This window comes from Miscanthus floridulus, chromosome 1 (genome assembly GCF_019320115.1).
Source record: "Miscanthus floridulus cultivar M001 chromosome 1, ASM1932011v1, whole genome shotgun sequence".
NCBI classification, from domain to species: domain Eukaryota; kingdom Viridiplantae; phylum Streptophyta; class Magnoliopsida; order Poales; family Poaceae; genus Miscanthus; species Miscanthus floridulus.
This window is the reverse complement of record NC_089580.1, coordinates 179,969,190-179,982,649: the sequence shown is the minus strand read 5'-3', so window position 1 is coordinate 179,982,649 and position 13,460 is coordinate 179,969,190. Positions and strand designations below refer to the sequence as shown.

The 13,460-nt window shown below is 40.7% G+C and overlaps 1 protein-coding gene across 1 annotated transcript; it reads left to right on the top strand.

The window, feature by feature from the left end:
• Positions 1 to 2,201: 2,201 nt before the first annotated feature.
• On the top strand, positions 2,202 to 7,584 carry LOC136549984 (microtubule-associated protein 70-4-like). Its single transcript, XM_066541417.1, is given in 11 exon segments — positions 2,202 to 2,549; positions 4,136 to 4,221; positions 5,064 to 5,129; positions 5,218 to 5,388; positions 5,560 to 5,730; positions 5,811 to 5,966; positions 6,051 to 6,197; positions 6,292 to 6,363; positions 6,463 to 6,585; positions 6,587 to 6,739; positions 6,741 to 7,584. Coding segments are annotated over 11 exon segments (1,533 nt in total). The 5' UTR covers positions 2,202 to 2,443; the 3' UTR covers positions 7,023 to 7,584.
• Positions 7,585 to 13,460: the final 5,876 nt, after the last annotated feature.

The following is a 13,460-nucleotide window of genomic DNA, read 5'->3' as shown; positions in this document are numbered from 1 at the left end:
ACTGAATAATCAACATCTTTGTTTCGTGTTTTATGCGTTTGTGGTACGCCTACCAAAGGAGTCATCCTAGGGGTTAGCACCACAAACCTAGTGCCACTTTTTAGCTACAAACAAGGTGGTCACGGTGGGAAACTTTTTAGCTACAAACAAGGTGGTCACAGTGGGAAAAGATTATTGTCATTTTCCTTGCAAAAGAGAGGTGATTCTAGAGTAGCTAAGCTTATAATTAAGAAAGATTAATTTTGTGCTAGCGCCGTGAATATCTACTCAAGAAATGGGGGGAAGCTATCATATATTATTTTCTTAGTCTGATCAGATAAATCATTTAATACCAAGCTAAAAAATATCCAATCTTTACCACATTTATTGATCAGACTAGTCAGAAAACTCCAGTTTCTAATAATTAACTTCTTATCCTTACTGCCTACAATCCAGTAACTAACACAGGATACTGGAAGCAGGCAAAAAACACAATAAAATATCCACAGTTCCACACGTTTCTAAGACCCAAAGATTGATTTGCATAGATGATCAGAGCTTTCACAATAATTTGATATTGAGTAAATTAAAGCGACTACTATCCGGTCCTCTAAACATGTTTTAACAAGAAAATATGCTCATAAGCTACTAATAGGGGATTAACTCAAAGACTATGTAAGGCAGAAGATATTGGACTTTGGAAAAGGGTAGAGACCCAAAGAACAGGTCCACGTGTTCTGAACACCCAGAATGAATTGATTTGTCCAGACTTCATCATCTATAATTTCCAAACTATTTTGACTTCCATGAGAAAGCTAGTTACTAACTTTATCTGAAAAAATATTCTTTGCAGAGAAGACGTATTCATCAGCCCCCTCAAGAAAAAAGATATCTCCAAACCATATTGAATACTTTTCAGATCACATATATATAGTCACTAACTTTTATCTCGGAAAACGATTTGGACAGCAAAATATATATGGGCATGACCTGCAGGCTCCCTTCAGAAATAAAATGTGCATGAACTACTGACTGATAAGTTAGATTAATAAGAGCAGATCACACAGAAGGGGTAGGTTAGAACTTTGTTGGCTCCACCTTTTGCTAAGAATTTTTTAGTGTCCTGAAAGCGCCATTTTTTTTATACGAGAAGCAAAGCCTCCTCTCTCTTTACCTTAAAAGACTTTATGCCCGCAAATCCACGGTGTCTCTCTCCTCTGCCATTTGGAACCTTGGAGTTCATGCTTATCCAATCCAATGAGTAATTCTGTGGCGAAGCAGACGACAAAGGGAAGGCTCCTTCCCTCGTCAACATCAGAAATGGGGCGTTACACGCTTCAGTGTGCATCAATATATCTATGTTGTTCCTCAGTGACGGTTACGATGCCGGCGCAGCTGCTTTTGGGTTCTGATCAGGTGCAGTGTATCTTAGAAGAGATCTTTTCTGCTAAGCTAATCCCTGACAATCAGCAGGTTCGCTTGTTGGTTTCAATCAGGGCTTATCAGCTAGCCAACCGTACTTTCCTCTCACAATAAACCAGCACTAGCCGGCTTATCCATTGCCCAATCAACATTGCACTTAATACATTGTCTTGTCACCCTGTGTTCACATAGAAGATTGATCACCTCCGACTAATCACATATCCGGCTTTTAACTGCTCGATACCTTTTTTGAAATATCTAACCAGGACAGTTAGTTCAGTGTGATGCCACACTTTACCAACCTACTCCTCCTCGTCCGGAATAATATAGCAGTAAAAGATGAAAACTGAAAATGGCATTGTTTTTTTTTTTTTTGAGGAAACGAAAATGGCATGTTTAAATTAACGTGCAGATTAGCGCTTCAAGAATTCAAGATGTCTTGTCTCAACAGCTCACTTGCTTGCTTGGAGCAAATGTTTGTTTGCAGCGCAACACGGCACCAAGAAAACCCTATAAAAATGGTGGAATTCTCCTAGTGTTTCTAAGTAGTAGTAAAACACTACCACTAGTTATAACACATGAGAATCCTCACTAGGAGACATTTTGTAGGAAAAGTTTATACTAAATTTTGAATACTAAAACACTAGGAGAATCCCACGACAAAATTCTAGTTATGAAAGGTCGCCGAAGTTTGTGTCGTTCTCGTGCCAGATCGGTCTGTGTGCTCTAGTAGTGAGGTGACTATGGGACATGGCTCCATTTGTCACCCGGCCCCGGCCAAGGGCCGTGCCTTCTCTTCAACAGCACTCATCCCGACTCCACTCCACGGTCAATTTCCTCACTGTAAGCCAAGCAGGGACAGTGGGGTGAACCTGAAGAAACCTGCAGCGCCATATAATCCCAACCACACCGCCTCGTTTGGATGTGCAGTTCTTCTTCCTCTCCTGAGTCCTGATTAGGTGAGAACAGAAGACAGTGCTAGCCCTATAGCGGCTAGAGGTGTAGCTATATAGCTTGTGGCAGCATTGCCGGAGAGAAAGAGATGGGTAGCTTGGGAGAGGTTGATCATGGCAAGGAGATGTTCCATGGCCATGGCCATTCTGATCCTGTTGTCGACGAGCTCAACCGTCTGCAGAATCTCCTCAGAGGTTTGTTTATGTTTTACATATAGCACATATGCATGCGTATATGATCGTCGCTAGACCTAGACTGATCGATGAACCTGTAGTCGTCTCAGTTAGGCTACACTTTTCTTCCATAACAAACACTGATGATGCTGCATTGCACCATTACAGATCGTGCTAGTATGTAGTCGTATGATGTGTGCAAGTGCTGCAGTGCAACTATAAACACGTTGAATTTTGCATACTTCACCTCTTATTACTAGTTTCAACTATCGATTTGCGAGCACCAAATAAACTCTCATGTCCTAGTTTGTGACCAGGAGCCCCCCGTTGGCCGAGCCACCAATAAGGCAAGGAAGAACATATGCACTATGCAGATCTTTTCTTTTATGACCAAGTCTTATAGTTAGGTTAGAGCCTGGGAAGAAGCGGCTTTCACCTCTGTGAAAATATACGAGTTTACCTAGCTGATTGACGGGATCGAACTGCCTGAGGCCCTGTTTGGTTAGTGTGGATCCCCCCGCCCCCACCCCCCCCCCCCCCCCCCCCCCCCCGGAATTATTTCGGATGATGAAAACTTATACAAATTAGAGAAGCAATCGTGCCAGGAATTATTCCAGGGAGCATATCCGTGATAACCGAACGAGCCCTGATGCATCTGTATGAATGAACTCGCTTAATTTATTCCAGGGAAAAGACTACAGGTGTGTTATGTTAAAAATATCATATGCCATACCAGCTCACCTGGATTACTCTTTAATATAGCTATTGAAATTAACTTAATTAGCAGTGATCTGACAAGGGTGCCGCATGCTGAAAATAATTTTTGGAATAAACATGCATAAATATTAGCTATTATATATGTTTCAGTGAAACATTCAATTGTACTCTAGAAGTAATATCACTTTATCCACACACACAAAAAAAAGGCTTATCCATGTTTTTAGATGTACTAATCAACTTTAATAGCACGAAACTACCTTTTCTACTGTACAGAAGGAAACACACAAAGAGTGGTAAGTAACCGCATTCTTGTAGGTAGGTGGAGATATTTGCTCAGATTCTAAGTAACAGGTGTGACAAAACCTTGGAAAATTTCAGTGCATTTGTGGTTGGTAGGACGTCAAGGAATTGAACGGAGACTAAGCATGCATAGTTGGTAGGGTGTCTATATTAGCGCCCATTTTAATTGGCCCTTTCAAATTTCTATTAAATGTAGTTTGTAGCTTAGTTATCATCAAGAACTGAGGACAGTTGTGTCTGTTGACAGCCGAGTTTAACCCTTTTTACAATAGTGGTTTCACCCAGTCTCTTTTCTTAATTATTGTACTGCAAGAATGAACCATCATGTCTAACTTTACTTTTTCATAATAATAGCCGTACTCTGACATTAAAAAAGCCCAGAAACTCTTTTTACAAATCTTTAGTTATGACATGTATCATTCAACCACTTCAATTTTATCAAATTACTTTTCAGCTCCAAAAGGATGGTGAAAGAAATTTGTGGACCTTAGACTGAAGATTTTTTTTTCTAAAAAATATTTATAGAAATACAAAAAGGTGGCTGTCATGTCTATTTGAAACTAATGTTTGGTGTTTATTTCATGCAGAAAAGGAAAGGGAGTTAGGACATGCATACAGTGAAATCAAAGGCTTGAAGGTGACGGAAGCTCTGAAGGACAAGGCTATTGCTGAGGTAATTTTCTCAACATAGCTTCTAGCTTGAGTTTATTTCCTTTGAAAAGGGTAAGCATGACTCCAATCATTCGTTAAAAGAGAGGAGTATATATCTTAAAAGTTACATCACCCACCAAAGGTGGACATTCGAGAAGGGGAATACACGAGACACATATGCACCATCCAATCAATCAAATCTTAGGCCTCACCACTAAGCAAATTCTATAGTCTGAGTAGAACGTGCCATCCTTATTCGACGGTGCAAGACCCAAGATGATGGATTGTGTTTGTGTTATTCATAGGTCAACCAACCCTGCTCATAGCCCTTCCCCTACCTCCACCGGTGGCCAGTGGCTCCCACTACATCGTTGTGTCGTTGCCTCTTCCTACCCCAACCTCCACTAATTAACGACTCACAATGCGACACCTCTGGCCCCCTATCATCAGCTCTGGTGGAGAACTCACTGGCTTATCGCCAGTCGAACTATGGTCCATTGTCATTTTCAACCGCCACTCCCAATCCCCCTTCTAGGACCACAATGACTGGAATTCCTTAGGAAATTCTAGAGCCCTAACACTAGGCACTAATGATGCTCTATGTTGGCCATGGTCGATACTTTAATTTCAAATCTTGATGCAACAACCAATAGATATGACAAAGGCGGTACCTCCCACGCCGACTACTAGAACCATCGTAGAGTAAGAAAACACCTAGCTACTCAACTACTTGCCATCTCTTTTGCTTGAATTCCTTTGCATTGTGCGTTGCAAGTTAACTTTCACTTTCCACTGAAAAGTGAATGCAACTTCAAATAAAGATGCCTAATCGTTAGACAACTAATGTCACTCCATTTTCTATAGCTGAGCAAGGAACTGAAGAAACAGGACGAGAAGATGAGAAGTTTGGAGAAACAGTTTGAGCAGAAGGTCAATTATCTCCATCAGTCTTGGTTTCAATGTCCTTTTAGATCTTACTATATATCATTTTCATAACAAATCTATTTGATTTGACTAGAATTTAGAAGTCAAAAGACTAAACAATGAGCGCAAAGAAGCATTGTCTGCACAATTCGCTGCAGAGTCAACACTTAGAAGGATACACTCTTCTCAAAAAGATGAGGAATCGGTTCCATTCGATGCCATCATAGCACCCTTGGAGTCAGACATAAGAAAATATAGACATGAGGTAAGTCTGAACACACAATTTCACCATCAAAGCCACAAATAAAACTTCTATAGTTTACTTGAATTAGAAAATACAGACATGAGGTAGGTTGAACACACATTTTCGCCATCAAAGCCACAAATAAACTTACATGATTTACTTGACCTTTTTTGTGTATGGATGCTTTTCCAGATTGCAGTGCTCCAAGATGACAAGAAGGCATTAGAACGACATCTAAAGTTGAAGGAGGTGGCGCTTGTTGAAGCAAGCAACATTTTGCGTAGCGCGCTTGAGAGGGCACTGATAGTAGAGGATGTTCAGAATCAGAACATTGAACTAAAGAAACAGATGGAGATATACCATGTATCTACATTACCTGACCTTTATGTGTGTTCTTTTGCAACATTATGGAACTAATTCTTTTTCTTGTAATGTGTATGCAGGAAGAGAATAAATTGTTAGAGAAGGCTAACAGACAGAAGGTGCTAGAGGTCGAGAAGCTCACGCATACCATTAATGAACTTGAAGAGTCCATTCTCGCAACTAGCGAGGTTGCCAATGCAGTGCACTTCTATCAAAATCAAGCTACCAAGTTGAATGTACATGCAAAACCTGTGCTCAAGTAATCCAGATGTTGGATTCCACTAGTTTCTTAGTTATTTATAAGATGTTTAAAATTTTAGGAGGAAAAGAGGACCCTTGAGAGGGAGCTAGCTCGAGCCAAGGTTTATGTCAATCGTGTCGCATCGACAGCAGCGAATGAATGGAAAGACGACTCTGACAAGCTGATGCCAGTCAAGAGATGGCTAGAAGAACGAAGGCTCCTACAGGTACCGTACTAAGTCATATTTGAAGTGATGACCATTGGCCTGATGTTGTTACAAATATTGTACATGGTGAAGTAACAAATTAACAATCATGTAGGGAGAGATACAACGACTACGTGACAAGATAACAATAGCAGAAAAGTCTTCAAAGATTGAAGCCCATCTTAATGTAAGTAAGCTAGTGTTTACATATAAAGTAACTATTTCAAGCAATTTACATCAACCAAATCTTAAAATATTTTTTCTCTAATTTTGGTTTGTTTCCTAGGACAAACTCAAAAGGAGACTTAAGTCACTCGAATATGACATGAGAAATGAAACATCCAACTCATCTACAAAGGACATTAACAAACAAGCCACTCCTAGAAGATCAACGTCTCAACCAAAGCAACTGCAAAACAGCGAGAGTGTTGCCTCAACCATATTCACATGAAGCCATTGATAGAAGGCCTATATCTCAATCAAGGGCATCAGGGGCAGGGAAAGTATTGAAGCAACCTAATTCAGAAACCAAACCTACAGAGAAAACTAGAGTTGTGAAGCGAATTTGATAGCCCTAGAGCGAGAACGGTTTCTAGTAAAGATGAGTGTCCAATAAAAAATCAACTATGGGCATCAAAAGGCAAAATGGATGTTGTTGCCGGGAAAGAGAACAAAGTACAAAACCCAAATTCCAAGACACATTTGAATGTTTCACATTCACAAGGGCATGCAGACACAAAAGTGTTTGATGGAAATGATGAATATGGAATTCAAAGTAGCGAACATCATGAAGCCATGGAGAATGAGAGAAATGGGGATAGCTCTAGTGATGAAAGTAGCCCTTAGAACAACAACGCAAGTTGGGGCGTTGGGTTTTACTTTTGCATGAGGACACATAATAGAAGGGTAAATAACATTATCATGTACAGGTAAACATCCTAAATTCACCTTTGTATGCTTGGTACTTCTTAGATAATTTATTTACTAGTTGTCTTTGAAGCTAATGTTTCCTTTTTCTTTTCTTCTAGGACCATGGAAGTTGAACAAATGCTACCAAACATTTTGCATAAACATTATGGCACCTAAAATATTTTTCTAATTTTTTGTTTTCTTTCTTTCTTTCATACAGATGCTACATGACTTGTTTGAAAGAGAGTGTGCACCCATCTACAACAAATTTATTCTGTTTGGGTGATTGCTTGAACAACAACACTAGTTGCAGTGTTATCATCTTATCTTGTTTATTATCTGTTCCCTTGTGTAGATATAAGCTATACCTCAAAGTCTATAAATGTAATTTTGCGTGATTGTTGAAAGAAAAGAAATCAATTTATGCTCCTTTTGATGAATTGGTTATTTTGTCAAATCAAAGGTGTTGCTAATATAATGGAAGCAGAAAAAAAGTGAAGACTGTGAATCAATAAAACCTATGGATGTTGTTGATTCCTGTTAGCTACTCTCATTTGCAATTTCCTATTTCAGCATGTCCTATCCTACCTACCTACCTACCTACCTACCTACCTTTGAGTTCCATTTAATACAAAGACACACAAATCCAAATGTATAAGAGTTTGAGTACTAATAAACTAGGAATTCATCTAGATTTGTTATGCGAATGATGTGAGGTGGTGTTTAAATTTAGGGAGTAAAGTTTAGCGATATCACATCGAGTATCACATCGGGGTGTTACATAGGAGTGTTCGATTAGTAATAATAAAACAAATTATAGAAGTCCTCAGTAATCCACTGAGACGAATTTATTAAGCCTAATTAATCCATCATTAGCACATGTTTACTGTAACACTATATTGTCAAATCATAGATTAATTAGGCTTAAAAATCGCCTCACAAATTAGTCGTAATCTATGTAATTAGTTATTTTTTAGTCTATATTTAATACTCCATGCATGTGTCAAACATCCGATGTGATAGGGAGTAAACTTTAGAGGAGGAACTAAACAAGATCTAAGTAAATAACAATCTAAAGTGTCACAATATCATTTTTTTATTCAGTTGTTGTATAGTTAAGAAATCAAGAATTCCTTTTCTATAACGTTCATTTTTATTTAATGATAAAAAGGTTAAATTAAATTAAGTTTTGTAGGTTTTTGTAAAAATAATATTTATAGGCGTGGCATGATGTATATCCACATTTGGCATGCCTTTCCATCCATATTTGGATTGCTTAAATATTTGAACTAAGCATAGATAAATCAATAATAAAGATTTCATGAGTTAATTTTCATTCCTTGAAAAGGAGTTGCCTTTTTTTACTCAGGAGCCGCCCTTTTCCCACTTGATGCAATTGCTATCTCACGCCTACGGTAACATAGGAGTAAGGGACTGTCGTCACGGTTTTTTTATATATAGACCAATTTCTTAAAGCGAACTAGTCCCAAACTCCTCACAAAAAAGTTCCTTTTTTCTGCATTTGTATTTGGAGGAGGTTAACGTGTGACCGTCGCGCTTTTAGGAGAGTGCGTGACCACCCTCCGCGTGACTCCACTCCTCTGCCTGGTGACCCGACCAATCCCGTCTTAGGCTATCTCCAACAGCACAGACCCAAACTAGAGATCCATTCCATGATTTAGGTCATGCACAGTAAAAGAGTCACGCATCTAGACCATGTCTTCTACAACAGCCTATGCAAAAGTCCTCGCCAAGCACCGCCCGCTCCTCGCCGCACCGACGGCTCCCCACCGAGGTCCCGCCGGCCATGCTCTGCCACAAACCCACCTCGCTACGTTGGTTGCTCCTCGCCGCGGCCGCACCTCGCCGCGGTCCCGCCTAGCCGCATTGGCCATGCTCCGCTATGGACCCGCCTCGCCAGTGCGCCCGCTCCCTGCTCCTCGTCGCAGTCGCTCCTTGCCGCGCTGGTGGCTCCCCAACGTGAACCGCCTCGCCCTGCTCCCTGCCTCACCTTGTCGGCTGTGCTCCATTGCGGACCCACCTCACCCCACCCTACTCCTCACCATGGTCCTGCCTGGCCGTGCAGGCCATGCCCGCCTGAAAGCATCTAGGCCCCTAGTTGGGTTTCGGTGATTAATGATAATACGTGATTACTATGACTAATGTGTGTTTTGCAGAGGCAATTAAGTTAAGGTCATGGTAATGGAGATTGATTAGGGCTATTATGGTGGTCATGCCCCTACAATGGAAATCATTTCGGTTTTCAAAGGATGAACGATAAGGTTAAGGATGGACTAGTTCTAAGTGTCGATTGGAGTGGAAGAGACACTTAGAGTAGTTTAAGACATTGTTTTTCCTTTGGCCATACTATTAAGGGGGGTATGGATGGGTAGCTTGACCTAGGTGAGTCTAGTGAGTTAGGTGTGGTGCACACTTGCTAAATCTAGCACTAGGTAGCTCCTAGGAAGCCCTTAGATCCATTAGAGCAAACTTCATTCACATATGATCGAAAGTTGGAAGTGAATAGGAGGGTCAAATACTGACCGGATGCTAGGCTCCTAGGGTGACCGGACGCTGGCGCAGAGTCCGGTCAGTTCATTTGATCAAGGTGAAATCAGTCTGGTGCGACCAAACGCTGAGAGATAAAGTGACCGAACGCTGAGTCCTAGCGTCCTGGTTGACTCCAATAAGGTTCCAGAGAGGGAAAATCACTGACCGGACTGCGTCTGGTCACATCTTAAACACGGGAGTTCGGGGAGAACTGACTAGAGCGTCCAGGTCAACATGAGCAGAGCGTCCCGGTCACCCCGCAGAAGCACATAATGGTTCATTTTTAGCCATGGTTATAAATACTTCCTCCATTCATGTGTGGGGGGTATTTTTGCTCATTCCAACAGCTAAGAAACACCTTTGAGAGTGCCAAGAAGAGCAAGGTCCTAGTAAAGGTGATTGAGATTTGAGAGTCCCAAAGAGAGCCCTTATTAGTGAGATCAAGAGTAGCAAAGTGTGCATCCACCCTTCTCATTAGGCTTGTCGTGGTCAAGTGAGAGTTTGTGCTTGTTACTCTTAGGTGATTGCCATCACCTAGACGGCTTGGTGGTGATTGGGAGTTTGGTGATCATCCAACGGAGCTTGTGGATGATCCCACCTCAAGTTGTGAGCGGTTGTGGATGATTCACCACGATAGAGTGTCAAAGAATCAATCCATAGAGAGCACTTGATCCTTACGCGGATCAAGGGGGAGCTACACCCTTGTGCGGGTGCTCCAACGAGGACTAGTGGGGAGTGGCGACTCTCTAATACCTCGGCAAAATATCACCGCGTTCCTCCTTCTCTATTTACTTTGAGCATTTACTTTGAGCAATTCAATTCTTATCATTTACATTCATAGAATTATCATGCTAGAGTAGGATTGGAACATACGTTGCTAAACTTTTGTGCGGTAGATCAATAGAAACACTTTCTAGGCACAATGGGTTAATTGGGCTAACCATAGGACTTAATTATTGCAAAGAAATTTAGAATTGGCCCAATTCACCCCCCTCTTGGGCATCTTGATCCTTTCAATTGGTATCGGAGCCTCATGCTCATGTATTTAGGCTTAACCGCCTAGAGAAAGATGTCTCACGGGGATGAACCTCCTCCTATCTTTGAGGGGGGGGTGATTTTCCATATTGGAAAATCCACATGGAGGCGTATTTAGAAGCTCTAGATGTTAGGAATACTTAGAGCCGCCTCACAAGGCTTTCCCAAAACCTCAGGATGCTACACACCTATAAGGTGATGAGGTGAATTACGAAAAATGGAATGCAAAGGCTCGAAACACTATCTTTAGAGGCCTTTGCAAAGATGTGTTCAACCGGGTGAGGAACCACAAAGACTGCCCATGCACTATGGTCGGACGTTTGTGCGCTCCATGAGGGAACAAAGAGTGAGCGTGAGGAGCGCTATCATCTTGTCATGAAAAAGCTTAACTCTTTTGAGATGTTTCCTAAAGAATGTGCTAATGAAATATATTCACACTTGAATGTTCTTGTAGAGGAAGTCAATGGGCTTGGACTCACTTAAATACAACCATCCGATGTTGTAAGAAAGATCTTGAGTGTCCTCCCTATTGACAAATATGGGCATATTGTGACCGTGCTTCATCAAGGTGATCTTTCCACCGCTACACCAACACAAATCTTGGAAAAGATTAATGCTCATGAGATGTACATGCACATCACACCTCAAGATGGCTCATTCTCCAACAAGAAGAAAGACAAAGACTTGACATTCAAGGCTAGCCAAGAGAAGGGCAAAGCAAGACTTGAGTATGAGAGCTCAAGTGATGATGAAGTTGATGATGCAAGCCTTGCTCTCATGGTGAAAAGAACCACCAAGATGCTAAAGAAGCTCAACAAGAGTGGTATCAAGTTCGATAGTAAGAAGAAGAAGTTCTCCACAAGCTCTAGAAGGAAGCCAATTTCCGAAGATGGATTGCTACAATTGTAGAGAACTTGGTCATCTAGTACATCAATGCACAAAGCCTAAGAAAGACAAGTACAAGAACAAGTACAAGGGCAAGAAAGATGACTCAAGCAATGAAGAAGAAGATAAGAAGAAGAAAAACAAGCCATACAAGAAGAGACATGGCAAGAAGGACTTCCACAAGAAGAAGAAAAGTGAAAAGACATACATCGTCGGTGATTGGCTCACTGAACATTGATTCATCTAGTGGCTCATCCGATGATGATAGTGACAACGAGAAGGTGGCCGCCATTGTTATTGACTCTTCATCATCTTCACCGCCACCACCACCATCATCCCCTACACACCTATGCCTTATGGCCAAGGGTGATCGCAAGGTATCAAATGATGATAGTAGTGGTGATGAACATGCTAGCAATGATGATAGCGATAGTGATGATGATGAATATGAATCACCTTCTTATGATGATCTTGTTAAATTGCTAAATGAATACACTAAGATCATTAGAAAGAGTAGAGCTAAGAATGACAAACTAGAGGCTAAGAATGATTCACTTTTAGCAAAATGTGATATAGCCAAAAAGGCTAGTGTTGAGCTTAGAGAAGCAAATGATGCTATATCATCCAAATTCAAGGACTCAAATCTTCTAAGAAAGAGCTTAAAGATAAACATGATAAACTTAAGGTGATGCACAAAGAGCTTATCACTAGCCACAACAAGCTAAAAGAAGAATATACTACTCTTAAGATTAATCATGATAATCTTGTCATTGCTTAAGAATTTCTATCAAATGAGCCACATGATGCTACTAATAATGTTGTTAAGATTGATATAGCTACATCATGTGATGATTTGATCATTGAGAGCATTGAGCAAAGTTCTAGTAGCAAGGGCAAGAAAGTAGTTGAGGCCAATGATTATGATGAGTTTGTCAAGCTCAAGAATGATAATGAAAAGCTCAAGAAAGATCTTGAAGAGCTCAAGACCACCAACACCATAGTGCTTGAAACTAGTGATCATGATGGTGACTTGATTCTTGAGAATGAGAAGCTCAAAGAAGAGAACAAGAAGCTCAAGCAAGAGAAAAATAATGATGCTCTCAAGGAAGAGAACAAGAGGCTCAAGTTGGAGAAAGAGCAGCTCAAGATTGGATTGAGCAAGTTCACAAGAGACAAGCGTCTTCAAAGTGAGCTACTAATGAACACCATCATGAAGATGGATAGAAGTAGCATTAGGGTATATGGCAAACAAAGAGAAGAAGGCTCAAGCTCAACAACAACAAAAGCCAAAGCAAAAGAAGTGTTTTGAGTGTGGACAAGAAGGCCACTTTACCCATGAGTGCCAAACTCCTACCACCACAATCCTTGCCTAAGCATGCTAGACCTTTTGCCTTCAATGCTCATTACATGCTTAGAAAAGATTCTAGTGGAAAGATGAAAGTCATGTTCTTAGGACCTCCAAACAAGAATAAGCCTAAGAAAATTTGAGTTGCAAAGTCACTTGTTGAGAAGGTGAAGGGCCCTCAACAAGTTTGGGTTCCTAAAGCTTGATCTCTTGTGTGTAGGTAAACTACAAGACCGGTGGAAGTCATTGGGTTATTGATAGTGGTTGCACACAATATATGACCAGTGATACTTGTATGTTCATCTCACTAGATGAAGAAGTAGATGGACAAGAAAGAATCACATTTGGAGATAATTCTAAGGGCAAGGTTAAAGAATTGGGCAAAAGTGGCAATATCAAATGGTCATTCTATCTCAAATGTGCTCTATGTTGCTTCATTGAGCTTTAACTTGCTATCCGTTGGATAATTGTGTGATCTTGGCTTCCAATGCTTGTTCACTGAGAAGGAAGTTGTTGTATCTAAGAAGGATGATGATCAAGTAATATTCAAAGGATTTAGA